This window comes from Peromyscus leucopus, chromosome 1 (genome assembly GCF_004664715.2).
Source record: "Peromyscus leucopus breed LL Stock chromosome 1, UCI_PerLeu_2.1, whole genome shotgun sequence".
Taxonomy (NCBI): Eukaryota; Metazoa; Chordata; class Mammalia; order Rodentia; family Cricetidae; genus Peromyscus; species Peromyscus leucopus.
The window spans coordinates 160,704,283-160,724,630 of record NC_051063.1 but is presented as its reverse complement, the minus strand read 5'-3'; the positions used below and the strand labels follow the sequence as shown (position 1 = coordinate 160,724,630).

At 52.1% G+C, this 20,348-nt stretch overlaps 1 protein-coding gene across 1 annotated transcript; it reads left to right on the top strand.

Annotated features, from left to right (window-relative positions):
- Window positions 1-12,761: 12,761 nt before the first annotated feature.
- Cebpa (CCAAT enhancer binding protein alpha) lies at window positions 12,762-15,473 on the top strand. The gene has a single exon (XM_028877779.2). The coding sequence runs from the start codon at window positions 12,961-12,963 to the stop codon at window positions 14,032-14,034; it is 1,074 nt and encodes a 357-aa protein (XP_028733612.1). The 5' UTR covers window positions 12,762-12,960; the 3' UTR covers window positions 14,035-15,473.
- The last annotated feature ends 4,875 nt before the right edge of the window (window positions 15,474-20,348 follow it).

Sequence of the window (20,348 nt, the reverse complement as noted above, 5' to 3'; positions counted from 1 at the left end):
GTACGGAGTTCTGGCTGGGAGTGGGGGGAGGGGAGAGAGGGCAAAGGATTATTCGACCCAAAGCAGAAACAACAGCATCCATTTCAATTAAAGAAGAAACAAATGTAACAGGATGTTAGGCTAGGCGTTGACCACAGCTTTAGGGAAGACAGAGGATCCCATTACAATACCACAGAGTGGGAGACCAGCTGAGTCACCTCTAACTTGGTGGCTCTCACTAGGGTGGGAGGTTATCAGATCTTCGATTCCATGCCTCGCCCGGACTTTGAGGGACACTTTGCAGGTTGGGAGGTGGGGCTCCAAAGGTGAGAACATTCCCAGACAATAAGGACAGGAAATGTAGTGTTTTCAGTCAGCCCCAGAATCCAGTCAGCATCTGGTTGGAGCAAGGTCCCTGTCACTAAGCCACTAGGCAGGCTCCATGTGACCTATTTGCCATCTAGCAATTTCTCCCAGAAAAACAAGAAGCCCAGAATCTCCTAGAAGGATCACCTGCACGTTTTCCCTACTCTGGGAAGCAGAGCTGTGGAAGCACACTGTTTTATGGGGTGTCTGACTCATTCCGGTTTTCGTTTACTGTTGCTGCACCTTGAGTGAGATTAAAAACTATTTTTAGAAAAAGATTGCATTTGGAATAAATGTAAGGCAGGTTTTCTTTCTTTCTTTCTTTCTTTCTTTCCTTCTTTCTTTTTGGGGGTGTGGGGGGGGGGAGACAGGGTTTCTCTGTGTAGTTTTGGTGCCTGTCCTGGCTCTCACTCTGTAGACCAGGCTGGCCTCGAACTCACAGAGATCCGCCTGGCTCTGCCTCCCGAGTGCTGGGATTAAGCCAGGTGTGCTCCTGGCTTAAAACAGATTATCTAATGGAATATATTTTTAACTGGATTATAAAGATATGCTTGTTGAAACTCAAGTTTTCCCACGTCGGTCACCTCTACCTGTTGAAGCAGATTGGGAGGGCTAGCTGTATTTTCTTGGTTCCTGAGATGGTGCACAGGGGTTTAGGCCTTGGAAGTTATCTGGCCAACAGGGAGTGTCACAAGAGTGGGTAATGCGCTTTCCAATCGACCTTTGGGTTTTTGACTGAAAGTGGTAGAATGGTGACCAACCGGAGAACTGGGCTGGGCCAGTGTGCCCTGCCCATGCTCCCTAAGATGCTAATCAGTATGGATGGGAAAACGCAGCTCCACGTTGGAGAAGCAGGTTTGTGTTCAGTAAAAGGACTTTACTAAAACCGACAGCTTTATGAATTTTCTCGGGGCTGTTGATGAAGATGAAAGTCCTATGTAGGTCCATTTATGTTTTGTCCATTTGGCTCTTCAGCTCTGGGAAAATAAAGCCAAATCCTTCTCATGATTTTAGGACTTGTGTTTTGAGTAGATATAGATATTGGAATGGGGGGGCAGACAGTTAATTATTGTGTATGTATTGTTTAAGTCTTCCATAGATCTTAACGTACAGTGAAAATATGTTTACCCACTTGCAAGCCCCTTGCAGGTGAAAGATCCCAGACATAAATGTGCACGAGCCGACCTTCCTTCCTCTTTGCATACATAGACTATATAGTACGTTTTCTGTAGTGCCTCTTGTGAGTGCGCGCACACACACACACACACACACACACACTGTGTAGCTATGTATTTTATTTCCTTTTATATTGCAATTCTTTTGTTGTGATCTGTGAAGGTTCATTTGTTTGTGACAAGGTTTCTCTTTGTAGTCCAAAATAACCCGGAATTTGCTATGTAGCCCAGCCTGTATTTGAATTTACAATCCCTCTCCTCCCTCAGCTGCCTCAGAAGCACAGGAATTAAATTGTTGTGGTGCAGTGTCTTCTGAGATTGAAACATCCCACCCTGCAGGAAAGCTCTTTCAGCAGGAAGGTAAACAACTCAAATTAGCTTCAGGAAGCCCCTGAAACAGACCAGATTCTCTAGGCCGGGCCCTGCCAGAGTTAGCAACAGACTGAGAGTCCCTCTTAGAGGAAGTGAAGCTGAGCTGCACAAAATACCCTCAGACAAACTGAACTTCAAACTCTCAGCAGAGAAAAGCTGTAAGAAGCCTGAGACCAGACCAGCTTCCTGGAAGAGGCAGAACCCAGCTGAGCTGCCTGGAGGAGGTTTAGACCAACTGAGGTACCTGGAAAGGACACTCTCCAACCTAGTTAACTGCCAGAAGGCTGGGCAGTGTACTCAAGCTTCCTGCTTAGGGAACTGTCACCCATGCCATGGTGGGCTTTGGTGATGCCACTGTCTTTTGAGTCATTTCTGCTCCTGTAAGTAACCCCTCACTGATATTCTTCTAAGTAACCCAGTAAAACTCATTGATTCACAAAATTGGACTTCAGTGGTATCCATACTTTGATCTGTCATGGGTTCCCTAACTGGGGTGAGTAAACATGAGCTGAATCTCTCCAGGAACAGTTTTGTTATATCACACAAGTGTGTGCCACCATGCCCTGCTAGAAGTTAATATATCTACACAATATATAAACAAAGAGCTCCTTTCCCTCCCCCCCCAAAATAAAAATGACTCATTATATCCGTCAAATTGAATGTGGTTTAGTGTTGATAACTGTGTAGGACTTTCATAAGAGAAAGCTCACATTCAATAAACAGTCTGTTATTAGAACATGTTTCCTAATCCATCGACCCGTGCATGTATAGGTGTAATAAATATGAATGATAAACAGATCAGAAATCTTTCCATATTCCTCTAGCTTTTTTAAAGGTGTGTGTGTGTGTGTGTGTGTGTGTGTGTGTGTGTGTGTGATGGCAGGTGTGTGGGGGTCAGAGGACACCTTTGTGAGGTCACTTCTCTCCTTCCACCTCTACATGGGTCACTGGGGTTGAACTCGGGCTTGCAAAACCAAAGCCTTTACCCTCTGAGCCATCTAACTGGTCTTCCTCTAGCTTTTTAATAGAGGCATAGATTCTTATTAACCAGCTATTCAGGGCTGTTCAGCCAGTCTTTGTTTCTAGGTTTTATTTTTTTGCAATTATTAACCGCAGTGCTGGACATGAGGAGGCTGAGGCAGGAGTTTGAGGCCAGCCTGGGCTAAAGAGAGAAACCCTGCTTGAATAACCATAGTAACACTGTGGTCAGTATCCATACCTGTGCCTCTCTGAGCACACCTGGAATTTTATGGGCTTAAGTTTCTAGGACTGGAGTTGCTAGGTAAAAGAAAAATGATACTCTGAAATGGGGTAGTCGTTGACAAATTGCTCCCCAGCTTGTTCAACCCGGCTATTAGTACTGCAGATTAAGATGGTGTGGTTTCAGTGCATCTCTCTTTCACATCATTAGCATTTTAATGATTTTTGTATTTATGTGTACGGTATATGCACCTGTGTGTGCAGTGCATGCACCTGTGTGTGCACCTGGAGGCCAGAGGAGGAGTCCTGCTCCATCCCTCTCTGCTTTCCTCATTCCCTTGACAGGGTCTCTCACTGAACCAGGAGCTAGGTTGGCAGCCGGCGAGCCCCAGAAATCCTCCTATTCCCTCTCCTAAACCACAGCCTGGGGTTACGGTGCGTGCGGCCATGCCCATCTTTTTCCAGGCATTCTGGGGATTTGAACTCTGGTTGTCATGCTGGTACAGCAGGCACTCTTGTGACCTCTGAACTATCTCCCCAGCCCCAGACTTTCAAACATGTTTAGAATTCATTTGCATTTTCTGTATCTTTGTCTTGTTTGTTTTGATATTTGAGATCAGGTCTCACTGCGTAGCCCAGGCTGTCCTGGAAGTCACCGAAGGCCAAACTCACCATTCTCCTGCGTCAGCTTCCCAAATGCTGCAACAGCAGGTCTGTTTCACCAGCATTGGCCGTTTTTAAAATAAAGTCTGTGTATTCCCATTTTCTTTCTATTTGATTGCCATGCATTCTGATTTGGAAGGTTTTATACATAAATCAATAAACTTTTGATCTTTAGGATAAGGATTGCCATGTCAACAGCAGAGATTAACATGAATCAGTATCCATAACTGTATCCAATGCCTCATCTGAGAAAACTCACAAAGCGGAGGGGAAAAAAGAAGCACTCTCAAAGCATGGTTTGAACTAGTCCATTTGGAAGATGTGGTCACTGGGAAGCATCCTGAATACCTGGCCAAACCAGGCAGTCTTCAGTGTGGTGTTTTACATTTGTGGAGTAAATTAAGGCAACTTAATATATTTTATAGTATATAAAACTATAAAAATAAAAAACTAGTAAAGTAAGGTGTCTTAAGATATTTTTATAGTTTATAAAACCACAAACATAATAAATACATACTTAACTGTCCAAAAAGTCCAATAGGTCTGAGTACTTAAATTACAGACTTCAAGCTATGCTCTTTCCTACATATTTGGAAACCCTAAGAGGTGTGTGGTCCTACTTCTTCCTATACGCATATAAATATAAATTTAGTGGGTTGTTTTCCTACTTCTTTGTTTGTGGAGATAGGGCCCTGGCTGTCCTGGAACTCACTATGTAGACCAGGCTGGCCTTGAGCTCATAGAGATCCACCTGCCTTTGCTCCCTAAGTGCCAAGTTTAAAGGTGTGCGCCACCACACCTGGCTTGTCTCCCCCCCCCCACAGGGATTGAATTTGGGCCTTATGCATACACGATAGACAAATGTTTTACCATTGAGCCAAGCACCAACCCTTCACTGGTGGATTCTAGGCAAGTATTCTCCCACGGAACCACACCTCATTGGGGGATTCTAGTCAGGGGCTCCACCACTGAGCCACACCCCAGCCCCTCACTGGGGGATTCTAGTCAGGGGCTCCACCACTGAGCCACACCCCAGCCCCTCACTGGGGGATTCTAGGCAGGGGCTCCACCACTGAGCCACACCCCAGCCCCTCACTGGGGGATTCTAGGCAGGGGCTCCACCACTGAGCCACACCCCAGCCCCTCACTGGGGGATTCTAGGCAGGGGCTCTACCACTGAGCCACACCCCCAGCCCCTCACTGGGGGATTCTAGGCAGGGGCTCTGCCACTGAGCCACACCCCCAGCCCCTCACTGGGGGATTCTAGGCAGGGGCTCTCCCATCGAGCCACACCCCTGATCTGCAACTGTGCTGCATTCAGCCTTCTTTTCACCTTTTCTTTTGAGACAGGATTTTTCACTCGGTTGTGCCAGAAGGCCTTAGATTTGTTTTTCTCTTCCCACCCCCCCCTCCCCTCTTTTTTGAGACAGGGTTTCTCTGTGTAGTTTTTGGTGCCTGTCCTGGATCTCGCTTTGTAGACCAAGCTGGCCTCGAACTCACAGAGATCCACCTGGCTCTGCCTCCCCAGTGCTGGAATTAAAGGCATGCGCCACCACCGCCCGGCAGGTCTTAGATCTGTAATCCCCATGCCTCTTAACCTCTCCAGTAGCCACTAGGCCTGGGTTACAAATAGGCATTGATGACTGTTTTCCTACCCGAGTGAAAGTAGCATGCCATCCCGCAACTTGCTTTGTCTAGTCTACTGGACGTTCAACTGTAAGGACCATTCCAGGCATGGTGACTCTTGAAGTCTGCCTTTGACATCTGTAGACTGACCATGCATTGTCACAGATCCCAGAAGATGGACGATAGCTTTCTTTGGGGGAAAACAGAGAGTCTCAACCAACATGCCTGAAATTACGTAGCCCACTGTGTGCTTCTCACTTTCCCCACAGCCTTGGTGCCGCACTCGGAGGACATGTCACTCAGTGTTGGGGTCTTAGATTAAAAGAGTAGAATCTAATCATAAAGTCAAAGGGCTTGCATTGGGGCCAGTCACCTTTTATCTCTGGATTTTCCACGAAGTTCGCTTTCTTACATTGTTCAGATTTTTTTTTTTTAAATGTACCTTGAGGGCATGAAGCCTTGGAATCAGCAGGAGACAGGATAGGTCAGGACAGTGAGTTCAGAGGAGTGAGAGCATGCTCAGGAGGCTGGCCCATCCAGTGTGCATGCTGGAGCAGCCCCTGCCTCCCACATGAACCTACAGGGAGGCAGACGTGTGCCCCCAGGGAGCGAATGCCCAGCCATATCCAGGTTCTATGTCTAGCTCAGCCAGGGCCCTCCTCTGTGCCCTACTGACCCAACACATGACAGAGCCAGGGCAGCGTCAGGACTCAGCTCTGGGGACCTTTGCTGGCAAAGACTCTTGCCCTGCCTGGATTTTCCTCAGAGAAAGAGGCCCTTTCTCCTCCCTCCAAGGCACTTTTTGCTCAGCCAAGCCCCTGGGGATCACATCTGCCTGAGGGGGCCTCTTTCCAGTCGGCAGTGGGCACCATTGCATGTGGTCCAGTCTTTTGGGAACTGCTTCAAGGGGCTCTGAATTGGGTCTGCTTTGGGGACAGGGGTTGGCCCAGGGGGTCAAGTCTTCTTGGCGTCTTCAGGACTACCCTTCAGCAGCCCTCCTAGGCTTAGGGACAAACTGAGTTCTAGAAGGATGTCTGGGTAGCTGCTTTCCTCCACACAGACCATTCTGTGTTCATTTAACAAATATTTGAGGCTCTCTTCTAAGCCAAGGCCTGTTCTAGCCAGGGGAAATATGCAGAACAGGACAGACAAGGTCCCTCCCTGCCTTTGTGAAGCTGGCATTCTAGTGGGGGAGGCCAGATAAGGAACAAGTAAAATAAGTCAACAAGACCGTTCTGCGTGAGCTATGAGGAAAATAAAATGCTATGGTGCCCTAAGCAGCGTGGGGGAGGGCATGGCTCACACCTTTCTGAGAAGGTGGCCCTCAACTGACCAGAAGAAAGGGGCTGTGCCAACATAGGAAGAACACTCCAGGGAACAAGAAAAGCAAGCTTGTGTGAGGGGAGGCAAGAGTAAATTCATGCTATGCTATTCCAGAACCTTCTTCCCTCCCTCAGATCCAAGGTGTTAAAGAGGGTTTACTTAACTGAAGAGCCCGACCCAAGTGTGTTGTTTTGAAGATATTTGCCAGGCGGGGTGGTGGTGGCGGGGGAGGGGAAGGGGTGTCTCTTGCTGAAGAGAGGTGGAGACAAGCAGGCCAGGAGGAAAGTGTTAGTGGCTGTGTGGGAGCTGGGTGAGAATATGGTGGGCTGCAAGCAGGTAATATGGGAAGGAGGGATGAATTAGGGGGTGCATATTTAGGATGGTGTATGTTGGTAGGGATTGCCTAGCTTCCCGTGTGCTAGGCATGTGCTCTACCACTCAGCTGTACCCTCAGCTCTCTTTTAACTTTTCATTTTGGGACAGGGTCTTACTAAGTTACCGGGGCTGACCTTGAATTTAGTCTTCCTAAGTTGCTGGAATTCTAGGCCTGCACTACCAGGCCCTGCAGATGTGGGCTTCCTGTCCACCGCTGTCCTCCAACAGGAGCAGGAACAGCCACGTAGATGCAACCGCTGCTCTTCTGCTTGTACTGAGGAGCTGCTGGCCAGCCCAGGACATGGGACTCTCCCTGCTGTATGTCTGGCCCCACGCGCAGCCTCAAGCACAAGGGTTTCCACAGTAGCTGGCCCCTCATGCCCTCCTGTGGGGATCCCCTTGTCTTCTTCTTGGACTTGGGAGTTTACTAGACTCCCATGGGCCTCTTTACCAGGTGCTAGCCCTTATGTATAGACCCATGCCTAATGATCGGCAGGGCAGTGGTGGCATTTCAACTCTGTGCTACAGATGCATTGGCCTGCCCGAGGACCTAAAGACCCACCTGGAAGGCTCTAGGACAGGGAAGAGAAGGGACATGGTTGTTTTTTTGAAGCATCACAATTTATTTGTTTGTTTGTTAGTTTGTTTAGAGGCAGGGTCTCACTGTGTGGTTGTGACTGGCTTCAAACTTTCTTTGTAGATAGACCAGGCTGGATCAAGCTGATGAAAATCTACCTGCCTCTGCCCCACCCCGCCCGTCACCCTCACCACTACTCTTCTAAAACTAAATTCAAAACCAAAGTCTGGTGCTCTAGCACATTCTAAAATTGCTTTTTGTTTATTTTGCTGTACTGGGGATGGAAATACTGCACAAGGCTCTCTACGGCAGAGTCATGCTCTCAGCTTCTTACTAATGAAGTCAAGCAGGTGCTGTACAACTGAGCCACACTTCCAATTCCTCACTACTGGATTCTAGGCAAGTGTTTACCACAGGGCCACACCCCAGCCCCTCACCAGTAGATTCTAGGCAGGTGCTCTACCACTGAGCCACACCCCAACCCCTCACTGCTGGATTCTGGGTGAGCACTACCACTTACACTATATCCCCAAGCCATGAAGTAATGTTATTTATGATGGGAAATCTAGAATATATTTTACCTAATGGTTTCTTGGTTTTGGTTTTGATAATTTGTGGAGAATGGTGTTTGGGTTTGGTTTCTTTCTTTTCTTTGTTTTTTGTTCTCACAGGGTTTCTCTGTGTAGCTTTGGAGCCTGTCCTGGAATTTGCTCTTAGACCAGGCTGGCCTTGAACTCACGGAGATTCACCTGCCTCTGCCTCCCAAGTGCTGGGATCAAAAGCTTGTGCCACCACCACCTGGCTTTTTTTTTCCCTAAGGCAGAGTCTCATTATGGAACCGCTGACCTGAAACTCACTGTGTAGCTTCAGCTGGTCTTGAACTCTCAGTGAGAGTCCAGAACCTGTGATTCCCCTGCCTCTGCCTCCCAAGTGCTTAGATTACAGCCATGTGTCACCAAGCCCTGGCTGAGTGGTAATTTGGTATTTAATAAAACATGAAATTGGGCTGCGATTTGTACCACTGTTCTTGGTCCCACAGACTACGGAGAAGAGGTCCCTGTGTCCAGCATTTCCTTTAAGCGGCGTTTCCTCGCTGGGTGGGAGTTCTGGGGTTCATCCCGGAGCTTTACATCAAAAGAGTATGAAGAACTCTTCTCAATTTGCTAAACAAAACTAAGAATGAATTTTTAAAAATCCTCTGCAGTTTGATTTTCTTCTAGAGTCTCTAGTGCCTGCTTTTGCTTATCTGCTAACAGCTTCAAGCAAATGGGAAACACAATGCAAAAAACAAAAGAAATCACACACGTGTTATAGTTGGTGAATAGGAAGAGAAAACTGGAAACAGCTGATTCTCATGAACTCAGGATTTTATATATATATATATATCACATACTCATGGTTACGATCATCCATGGCATCCACAGTTACATTTCCTAACAGGCAGATCACTACTGGGATGTTTGGTAGAGATTAATTTCACATGGCTTTGCCTAAGATCGGGCTGAGAAACCTGGCATAGTACCTCATCAGGCATCCACATCATCCAAAGTGAGCCCCTCAGTGTGACAATTTCCAGAGAAACAGACCTCAACAGTGTATATGCTCCTAGAAGCCGACAAGACAAAGAACACTTCATGAGGGTCTTACTTGTCAGCAGTGACAGCATACCCAGAACCCAGCTCAGCACATTCTCCTGAAGCCTTCCACGTGCCCTACAATTACCAAGAAATTCCGTAACTTGTCTAAGGTCGTTCAGCTAGTAAATGATGAAGTAAGTATTTTAATGGGTCTGTGGGGTCCCTCACTTACTCAGGGCCTCCTGATGAGATAGGACATGTAATCTATTGGGTGATTCCGGTAGCTTCTCCAATAACTAATAAAGAGTGGATTAGAAACACACCACTCCCGCACAGACTCAGGCCAGTGCGCTCACAAGATGTCAACTCCAGCCAGAAGCCTGGCTTCTTCTTTAAATAGATCCTGTCCCCTTCCCCATCCTAGGTGGCCTCTGTACCTTCTCGTGGCAGAAAGAAGAAGTAGGTTGAAACAAGTTCTTTCTGTGTGGCCTAGACTGTCAATGAACCTGTCACCCTCCTGCCTTGACCTCTAGAGTGTGGAGATTATGGGTATGCAGCGCCACACCATTTTGGGGGGCTCCATTGTCTCTCACCTAGCTAAAACCCCCCTCTCCATTTCAGCCAGAGTAGTCTCTTAGGAAGCCAAGTGGGACAAAGCTCCCAGACCATCCACCAGAGGATAAAAGCCTGTAGTTTCTCTTACCTAGGATGGCCTTGGCCATCAACCCAACCCTGTCTGTGGATCCAGCCTTATCTAGGCCCCTCCCTAGCTTGCCCCACACTCCAACCTGTCAAACACCTTGTCCTTTGTCACCAGCACAGGCCATGCAGCCTCCCCACCTTTGCACCTGTTCCCTCCTCCACGGGGCGGGGGTGGGGGGAGGGCTTTCCTTCCTTCCTCATCCTTCCAGCGAATTCCTGCCTGTTTCAGGAAATAGCTCAAAGGTTCACGCCTGCATAAAGCCCTCTCTTGCCTGGAGTTTCAGTCCGCCTCAGTGGGATTCCACCGACTGAGTTGGTCCTCACTCCTCTGGAGGCTGGAAATCTGAGACCAAGTGAGCGGCCTTCTCCAGAGCCCAGAATCGGCTGTGGCTGGGTGTCTCTGTGGTATCATGGGTAGCCTTAATTCCCGTTTCCATCCCTAACACGTGGGGCCATTTCATGGGTGATGGCTTGGACCCTGCTCTTCTGGTGTCCCCTCCTCTATGTTTTTTGTTTGTTTGTTTTGTTTTTCGAGACAGGGTTTCTCTGTGTAGCTTTGTGCCTTTCCTGGAACTCGCTTTGGAGACCAGGCTGGCCTCGAACTCACAGAGATCCGCCTGCCTCTGCCTCCCGAGTGCTGAGATTAAAGGCGTTCGCCACCACCGCCCGGCGTCCCCTCCTCTATGGTGACCCTTTTCCTACCATGAATATGGCATGTCTGTCCCGCTATCTGTGTCAGGTGCCCGGACACTCCTCACTCACCCCTGGGAATTTAGAAGGGTAAAGGGCCCCTTCAGCTCTTCCCCATCCCACGCACTTATCACACCCTTCCTTGTTGATGACTGTGTTCTTGTGCTCCAGCACCCTCCAGCCGCAAGTCCCTGTGCTTGCACAAGTGAGGGCTATGGATGTGCCTGGTGTCAGGCCCCTGCTTATGTCTCTCTTAGCTAGGGACTTTCTCCCTTTCACCTCGGGGGGAAAACAAACAAACAAATACTATTTTTAGCTTAGTAGAAAGCTGAAGATCCCACTTGGCTTTTAAGGATTTCTCTCCAGAGGACACTTCACAGGTGCATGGTGTACAAATGGGTCGCACATCTGGCCCAGAGAGTGATGCTCCGCTCACACCAGGTTATTTATTTAGTGTAGCTGCTTTTTACTCTCTCAGTTCAAAAGCATCAAGCTAAAAATATCTTGTTTATGCGCTCTGGCCCGAAAATGAAGCAGTTGGGTCATTAATCACCGAGAATATGTTGAATGGGAATTTGATTAAAGTACAGGATGCGTCCTCCAGATGAAGTGGGTTCTTTACTGTAACCACAGTGGAAGCACAGCGGGCCTCCCCAACTGAGTTTTTAGCCGCGCCTCCTTGAGCCTCCTGGGCGGATGGCAGCGCCTTTGCTGAGCTAAGAGGGCCACTGCAGCACAGGGGGTCTAGACCTGCGCACCCTGGAGTCTCAGGAAGGGGGACCCCCCCCCAGCTTGGAACGCAGACAAATGGGGCTCGGGAAGACTTCAGGCCTCAGCTCAAGAGGCCGCAAAAGGTTCCCCGGGGTGCAAAAAGGAGAGACTTGGGTGCTCACCCCGCCCTATGTGCCCCAGACCTCGGCGGCCGCGATCCAGGTGAAGAATGAGCTGGACGCCACGTGGCTGGGGAGCCTGTGCAGGCAACTCCTACCCACAGCTGCGAGCCTGTAGGCGGCGTGGTGCCGAGGATCTCGAGGACCCGACAGGGTGCTCCCAGTGGGTGCTCAGACTCCGTAGCTAGGAACTGGACACCCCGGCTACAGAGATTAGTGCCCACCTGAATGACAGTAGGGAAAGAAAACTGGCTTCAGGCCCCTGACTAGGGGTCCCGCTTGGGGATCACTCTCCCTGAGTCAAGTTCACCTCCTCTCTCTCCCACACCCTGCTCTCTCTCTCCAACACCCTGCCCTCTCCCCCCCCCCCCCCCCCCCGAGCGCTTGCCCTAGTGTCCTGTTCCGTGAGTCTCGGAGGACCCACCCGCCAGTCCCGAGGAGGAAAAAAACGCCAAACACTTGACCAGAGGCTCCACACAGGGCAGCAGAGTCCGCCTTGTAAGCCTAGCAATCCGAACGCTCTGGCCTGGAGACGTAATTAAAAAGAAAGTTTTCCAGCCGGAGCGGAGGGACCGGCCAGGTCCTCGGGGCTCCCGGGTTAGCGGCCGCCCCCGCTCCCTGCTGGGTCCTAGCGCCCTGCTCTGAGAATTCCCGTGGGACCCCAGGGTAGGGAGGCTGGGCGGGGAAGAGGTGCTCTGCCTGGAATCAGTGGGGTCGCCTGGAGTTCAGCGATAAAGACAATCTCAGCGCTCTGGACCTCGCACTCGGCGGTGCGCGCTAGGTTGCTGGTCCAAAGTAGTTCCCAACCTCCCGCGCCACTGCTCTCTTTTAGAAACCGGGGTAGGGGATAGGCCTAGTCCTAGCTTTTAAGAGCAGTCTGCACCACGGTAGCTCAAGACTAACATTCTCTCTCCACCCCCTACCCCTACCCCTCCCTGCTCGGCCTCTGGATGCTCCCGGGCTCCCTGGTGTTGGCTGGAAGTGGGTGACTTAGAGACGCTTAAAGGAGGGGCGCCCGGCCATGGACCACGTGTGTGCGGGGGCGACAGCGCCGCCAGGGTGGGGCTGAGCGCAGGCCGGGTTGCCTTGCAGCGCAGGAGGCAGTGGGCGTTGCGCCACCGCCTCTCTCCACGAGCACTGTGCTCCCGCCCCACTCGCCGCCTTGGGGAGACACAGAGAGGAAAAAGAGAGAGAGGGAGGCGGCGGGCTCTAAGACCCAGTAGGCACCATCCTGCTCTCGTCCTAGGTCCAAGACCCGCTTGGACACCAGGGGGCGATGCCCGACCCGATATAAAAGCGGGTCCGGCGCGGGCCTGACCATTCGCGACCCGGAGCTAAGCGGGCGCGAGCGAGTTGGGGCTCTGGGTGGGCGGCGGCGGCAGCGGCGCCACGCGCAGGCTGGAGGCCGCCGAGGCTCGCCATGCCGGGAGAACTCTAACTCCTCCATGGAGTCGGCCGACTTCTACGAGGTGGAGCCGCGGCCCCCGATGAGCAGCCACCTCCAGAGCCCCCCGCACGCGCCCAGCAGCGCCGCCTTCGGCTTTCCCCGGGGCGCGGGCCCCGCGCCGCCCCCAGCCCCACCTGCTGCCCCGGAGCCGCTGGGCGGCATCTGCGAGCACGAGACGTCTATAGACATCAGCGCCTACATCGACCCGGCCGCCTTCAACGACGAGTTCCTGGCCGACCTCTTCCAGCACAGCCGGCAGCAGGAGAAGGCCAAGGCGGCCGCGGGCCCCGCGGGTGGCGCCGGCGACTTTGACTACCCGGGGGCCCCGGCGGGCCCCGGCGGCGCGGTCATGTCCGCGGGGGCGCACGGGCCGCCTCCCGGTTACGGCTGTGCGGCGGCCGGCTACCTGGACAACAGGCTGGAGCCCCTGTACGAGCGCGTCGGGGCGCCCGCGCTGCGGCCGCTGGTGATCAAGCAGGAGCCCCGCGAGGAGGACGAGGCGAAGCAGCTGGCGCTGGCCGGCCTCTTCCCCTACCAGCCACCGCCGCCGCCGCCGCCGCCGCACCCGCACGCGTCTCCCGCGCACCTGGCCGCCCCACACCTGCAGTTCCAGATCGCGCACTGCGGCCAGACCACCATGCACCTGCAGCCCGGCCACCCCACGCCGCCGCCCACGCCCGTGCCCAGCCCGCACCCCGCGCCCGCGTTGGGTGCTGCGGGCCTGCCGGGTCCGGGGGGCGCGCTCAAGGGGTTGCCTGGCACGCACCCCGACCTCCGCACGGGCGGCGGCGGCGGCGGTGCCGGAGCCGGCAAGGCCAAGAAGTCGGTGGACAAGAACAGCAACGAGTACCGGGTGCGGCGGGAACGCAACAACATCGCGGTGCGCAAGAGTCGAGATAAAGCCAAGCAGCGCAACGTGGAGACGCAGCAGAAGGTGCTGGAGCTGACCAGTGACAATGACCGCCTGCGCAAGCGGGTGGAACAGCTGAGCCGTGAACTGGACACGCTGCGGGGCATCTTCCGCCAGCTGCCGGAGAGCTCCTTGGTCAAAGCCATGGGCAACTGCGCGTGAGGCGCGGGGCTGCGGGACCGCCTTGGGCCGGCCCCCTAGCCGGGGACCTGGAGAATGATTTCGGGTCGCTGGATCTCTAGGCTGCCCCAGCCGTGAAAGCCAGGACTAGGAGATTCCGGTGTCGTCTGAAAGCTTGGCCTACTCCGCGTGTCCCCTCCCTTCCTCTGAGCCGGACTCGGTGGTGCGTCTAAGATGAGGGAGTCAGGCCGCGATTTTCTCCTTGAAACCGGGAGATTTTTCCGCGGAGCTGAGCTGGGAGCCCGTCCATTCTAGTATTAAGGAAGTAACCCTGTGCCTTGGATACTCAAAACTCGCTCCTTTTCCTACCGAGTAGGGGGAGCAAACATGTGCCTTGATATTTTATTTGGAGGATTCCTGCCTCCTCCGAGGCTACAGCAGGCCCCCAAGAGAGAATGAAGGGTGCAGGCCCAGGGCAGGAGGAAGATTCAGGAAGCTGAGATCCCGGCAGTGCTCCGCAGCTGCCCCTCAGTCGCTGACCTTAGAGGGGAGGGACTTAGGGAGTTGGAGATTTGATTCTAAGAGTGCCCCCCACACACCTCAGTTACTTGGAGGTGGAGGGTTCCTAGTTCCTTGCTTGTCCACGTTCACTCCCCACCTCAGCTTGCAACAGGCTAAGTTTCCTGGGTTAGTTCATGGAGAATGGGGGCGGAGGGGGGGCACCACCCCCAGTCAGACCAGAAAGCTGGGTTGTAAGTTAGCCATGTGGTTAAGGGGGTGGTGGGGGACGGAAACCTAGGTTTCTGGTCTTGGGAGCGGGGGAGGAAAGGACACCGGGACCATCAGCCTTGTGTGTACTGTATGTCGCCAGCCGCTGTTGCTGAAGGAGCGTGAAGCACAGTCGATCCATCCCAGAGGGACTGGAGTTATGACAAGCTTCCCAAATATTTTGCTTTATCATCCGATATCAACACTTGTATCTGGTCTCTGTGTCCCAGCGGTGCCTTGTGCAATGTCAATGTGCACGTCTATGCTAAACCACCATTTTATTTGGTCCTTTGTTTTGTTTTGGTTTTGCTCAGATTCTTGCCAAAATGAGACTCTTCGCTAGAGGCTGAAGGAAGAAGCTGAGGCTCTTTCCTTTTGGTTTGGGGATTTGGGTTTTTTTTTTTTCTTTTGCTCCTGGAGGACCAATGAAATGAAGTAGGCTTCCTCCTTTCCCCCAGTTTTCCAAGGGTGTCATTGTGGGTCTTAGCTTCCTCCAGCTGAGACTGCCTACAGGCTGCCTCCCCCGCCCACCCCCATCCCCAAAGGCCCTGGCTCTGGGTCTGGAAAGAAGGCCACCTCCAGCCAATTCCTGCACACCCCTGTGGCTGGGAGCAGGGTGAACTGCTACCTTCTCTTTTGGGAGGGGGGGGACACAAAGTTTCATGCTAGATGTTGTATGTATTATATCTATAATATAAACATATCAAACTCAATTTTGTTGTCTTTTTAAAACCAGAAAGGAGTCACTTGTAAGGTTTGTTCTGGGCTGGGTTCCATTTGAAACAGCATTTTTTTGTGTGTCTGAGGTCTTAACTTTGCACCTCTTGAGTCTCTCTTTCCCTTGGTGATGTGTGTTGGGGGTGAGATTCCCCCAAGGAAGCCACATAGCAGTCTAAACGGAGAATGGCCAGAGTCGGAAGACTGCATCCCCTTGGAATTCAGGGTGGAGGGGTAGTGTTATCTTAGGATCATGGTCTCTCTTTGCATCCCAGAATAAGAGGGACCCAGAAGAGAACCGCTCTGCCTGAGGGGCAAGCCCACCCAGAAGTTCTCAGCGTAGGGACCCTTTGGCCACATTCCCAAATCACTCAGCTCCTCTCTAAAGAACAAGGGCCCATACCTACCTCTGCCCAGCCTTCCAGGGGCCTTGGGAAACAGGACTCTTCATCCCTCCCTGCTTTCCAGACTCCAGTGGTGTCCAGGGCAGCTTGCAGGCTAGCACCCCTTCGGATCTGCCTTGCCTCAGGCTATCTAGGAAAGGGCCACATCCCATCTATCACCTGTCAAGGCTTCACCAACCCCACTTTCTCCATCCTGGACCAAACATTAGAAAGACTTATGACGATCCCACACGCACTGCTACAATTGCCCCCGTGAGGTACAGGCATCCCGTGGGCTGCAAGAACAGCCCAGTAAGAAAAGGGTAGCTTTCCTTGCCATCCCTGCCTGAGCCTCGAGGCTGCTGGGCTCTTCATCTGGACTGGACTGGCTGAACAGCTCACAGTATATACTAGTGAGAAATGCCAAGGACTTTCAAATTCTGCAAACTTTAGTGTTACCAGCCTTTGCTGGCAACTCGTTCCGCCAACCCCTTCCCCCTCTGCCCGCCCTCTGTCCTGTGCCTCATTGCCTCCTCACCCATGGCTGCCCTTGGCAGAGGAGAGGCCACAAGCCCTGTGAGGAGGCGGTGGCCTGCCCCATCAGCCTGGGAACTAGGGAGGCAGAGCCCCACCGCCTGCCTAGAGGCTGGGGCAGGCCATGGCTTGCAGGCCCCAGCAAACCCTCTCTGAGTTCAGTGCGAATTCCAGTTTTTCTTGTTTACAGGGAATGATCCTTGACTTCCCCCTTTGCCCCCAGAACAGGTCCTAGGCTGAGTGGAGTGGGGGAGGGGTCATCTTGCTCTCCTCCTGCCACCTGAGGTGGGGGTCCTCTCTCTAGGGGCTCATGGAAGGGCACCCTTCCCTACACAACAAATTTCCTAGTAGGCCACAATGGGAACAAGAAAGACCCGATCGCACCAGGGAATCCTCCACTGTGGTCTGGTAGATGGTGTTGGGGGTGGCCCTGTCCAGTGTGTACTCTGCCTAGCTGGGAGTGGCCTTCCAGGGAATTCAAACTTCATCAATAACTGAATGTACCCCTAAATATTTGTTGGATGCCTTCTGATGCCAGGGCCTGTGCAAGGATTGAGGCATCACCGAGAACAGACTCAGGTCTTACCCTTAGAGAGCTGACACCCCTGTGGCCGCAAGCCATGTCACGGTGACAGATACAATAAGGGGCTTTCCTGATGTGGAGACATCAGCCGGAACCCCGTACCTAATGAGGTCAGCTCCACGTGGACCCTGTCCTCAAATGCCTGCAAACTTCTTCCGTGTGAGAGCCCCTCCCAGGACAGACACTGCCTGGCTTTCTTTCTCTGTCACACTCCTGAGCCCTGTCCCCTGGCAGCCTGCAGGAAAGGAACATAGGCAGAAGAAAGGGAGGTGACTCCTTCGCCACCAGATAGCTTAATGCTGTCACCGACGTCACCCTTATCTCTTAGATCTCCTGGGAATCTGTGAATGTGGGGTTTGGCCCTGACACCTGCTATGAGCCACTGGGAAGAGTGAGGAGTGCCTGCCCCTCCCAGAGCCCCCGCCCCCTCCTTCCCAGCCCAGGTGGAACCTGCCAGGCCTCCACCAAGCTGCGGATTTCACAAGAGGGGAGGGGGCCCCTTGTCTTGAAGGTCAAGGGGAATAGAAACCCTGATTTTGCTTAACCAAGGGGCTACTTTTTCCAGGGCGCCACAGGCTTTCTGGAGCCACTGTCCTTGCCTGGATGGTGTTGACCCTCTAGCTGTACTGGTGGACAGAGGAAGCCCTTTTCTCCCATCTCCTTCCCTTTTCTTCCTTTCTATCATCTCCCCTTCCTTCCCCTCCTCTCTCCCCTCTTCCCTTTCCTGTTCCCTAACACACCAGCTTTTTTTGTTTTTTTGGGTTTTTTTTTTGCCTCTGTAATGCTACCTCTTCTTTCTCAACCCCACACCTCCCCACCCTTAGCCTTCCCTGTGGATGGAGCATTTAACGAAAGCTGTAACCTAGGAAAGAAACCAATTCACTATCAAAGCATCCTAGCCCCATCCCAGAACAATTAAACAGCCAGATGGAATCTCTGGGAAAACGCATTAATAACTCGAACAATCTGTGCAGGCCGGCAGGAGCCCAGGAGCCTGGAGCAGGGGTGGGGTTTGGGGGGTGGGGTGGGCAGAGGAAGGCTGGGGGTGCTGGAGTGTGAGCTCTCAGCCACATCTTACCCATGGGGTAGTCAGCAAGGGACAGGGCCATCCCCAGGGTATGCTGAGTCTGCCCACAGCTGTGCTGTCCCCTCTGGCCCTTGCAGGGCCCACTCCACTGTGCGTCCTGGATCCTGGTGGCTGCAAACAGAGCCAGGCAAATGTGGAACCCATTACTCAGCCAGCCACAGCCACAGCCAGCCCCATTCTGGCACCCGAGCTCTTCGCTTCTCTTCACTTTTGTTTTTATTTATTATTTTCTAGCTTTCTGGCCCCACCCGTTAAGAATGGGCCTCCCTGGGTGTGTGGGGAAGCCTTGACTCTTCCCTTGCTGTACCCACATCTACTCCCTGTGGACAGTAGCAGGAGCTGGCCTGAGCCCCCGAGCTCCCCACAGAAGAGAAAAGTCCAGGGTCCACGTTGCCGTGAGGCTGCGTGAGGGCCTGGAAGGGGCTGGGTGTGAACCACAGGACCAACTTGTGTCGTTCCCAAGCCTGCTCTGTGTGGAGCTAAGAAGCCAGACTCTTCCTCAGTAGTTCCCCTTTTGCAAACCACTGGGGACCAGAATCTCCCTATGTCGTCCGGGCTGGGCGCAGACTTGTAATCTTCCTGTCTCAGCCTTTTGCGTGCCTAGGATGACCAAGCAAGCTGCACCTTACCTGGAAAAGACGGTGTTTTCTTATGGCTATCAGGTCGGGGTGGGAATTTACCTGTTTTAACAAGTCTCCTCTGAGGAGATGGCCCAGTAAAATGCTTGCCTGGCATGAGGAGCTGAGTTCAATCCCTAGAACCTACATTAAAATAATAATAATAATAATAATAATAATAAGCCGGGCAGTGGTGGTGCACACCTTTAATCCCAGCACTCGGGAGACAGAGCCAGGCAGAGCTCTGTGAGTTTGAGGCCAGCCTGCGCTACCAAGTGAGTTCCAGGAAAGGCTCAAAGCTACACAGAGAAACCCTGTCTCAAAAAACCAAAAAAAAAAAAAAAAAAACCAAAAAAAAAAAACCCTGTCTCGAAAAACCAAAAATAAATAATAATAATAATAATAATAATAATAGAAAGAGAGGCTTGATGTAGTGGCAAATGTTTGTACTGGGGAGGCAGAGAAAGGTGGATTTCTGGGGCTGATTGGTCAGCCCGCCTAGACTGTTTTGTGAGCTACAAGACAGTAGAAGAGCACCTCTCTCTCTCTCTCTCTCTCCACCAGAGGACTATACTAGAGTCTAGTTCTATTAGGTTATATACTGCCCTCTACATCCATGCATCACACACACACACACACACATACACACACACACACACTCAGAGCGAGAGTGCAAAAGAGAGACACAGAGAGAGGAACCAGACAGGAAATATCCTTTTGATTCTTACAGACCAATCGATCTATTTCCTGACCTTCCTCTTCACTGCCTCTCAGTCCCATCCTCTGCCCTTATCCTCCCTCAAGGCCACCACTAGTTCTTAGAACTCCTCTGGGTCCTTGCTTGGCGCCTTGCTGACCTTGGTTCCAACAGATATCCAGTGTCTATCCCAGGGCAGGCCGAGTGAATGTGTTTGAATGCCAGTAGCCTCCTGCAGCTCAGTCTCTCTCCTTTATGGGACACCCTTGCCCTCTTCTTTCCAGTCAAGATGTACTGGGTTGGCTTAAGGTCCATGGAGCAAGGGCTTAGGGCATCATTGTCTGAAGCAGCATAAAGGTTGGATCATAGACTTCTACCTGGTAGCCTCCAATAGATGAGTTCTTACTTCTAGAAAATTGCTAGGGTTTTTTGTTTTGTTTTGGGTAATTTTTTTTTTTTTTTTTTTGAGACAGGGTTTCTTTGTGTAGCCTTAGCTGTCCTGGAACTCACTTTGTAGACCAGGCTGGCCTCGAACTCACAGAGATCCACCTGCCTCTGCCTCCCGAATGCTGGGATTAAAGGTGTGCATTGCCACACCCAACTAAAAATTACTTTGAAAAGCAAGACTCTCTAGCAAGGTGACCTGTCTAGTCCACAATAGCTCTCAGTGGTTACATGGCATTAGTTTGTCATCAGACTCAGAGGGTGGCCAGGGTCATGTTTTACAGGGACACTAGATGGGGAAGAGCTGGGTCTCTGAAGGAGAGGGCAGGGAGAAGGACACGGCATACCTGATACATGTCATGAGCTGCTGATACTGCGGAGGTGAAGGGCAACCGGAAGCAACAGTTTGGACTAAAAGGTGTTTCAGATCTCTAGGTCTCCCCTTTTATCTCCACTTTAGGATGCCTGGACAGGTCTTCAGAGGAATAATGGCCCGGGAGTGGGGGCACTAGTGGTCAAAACATTA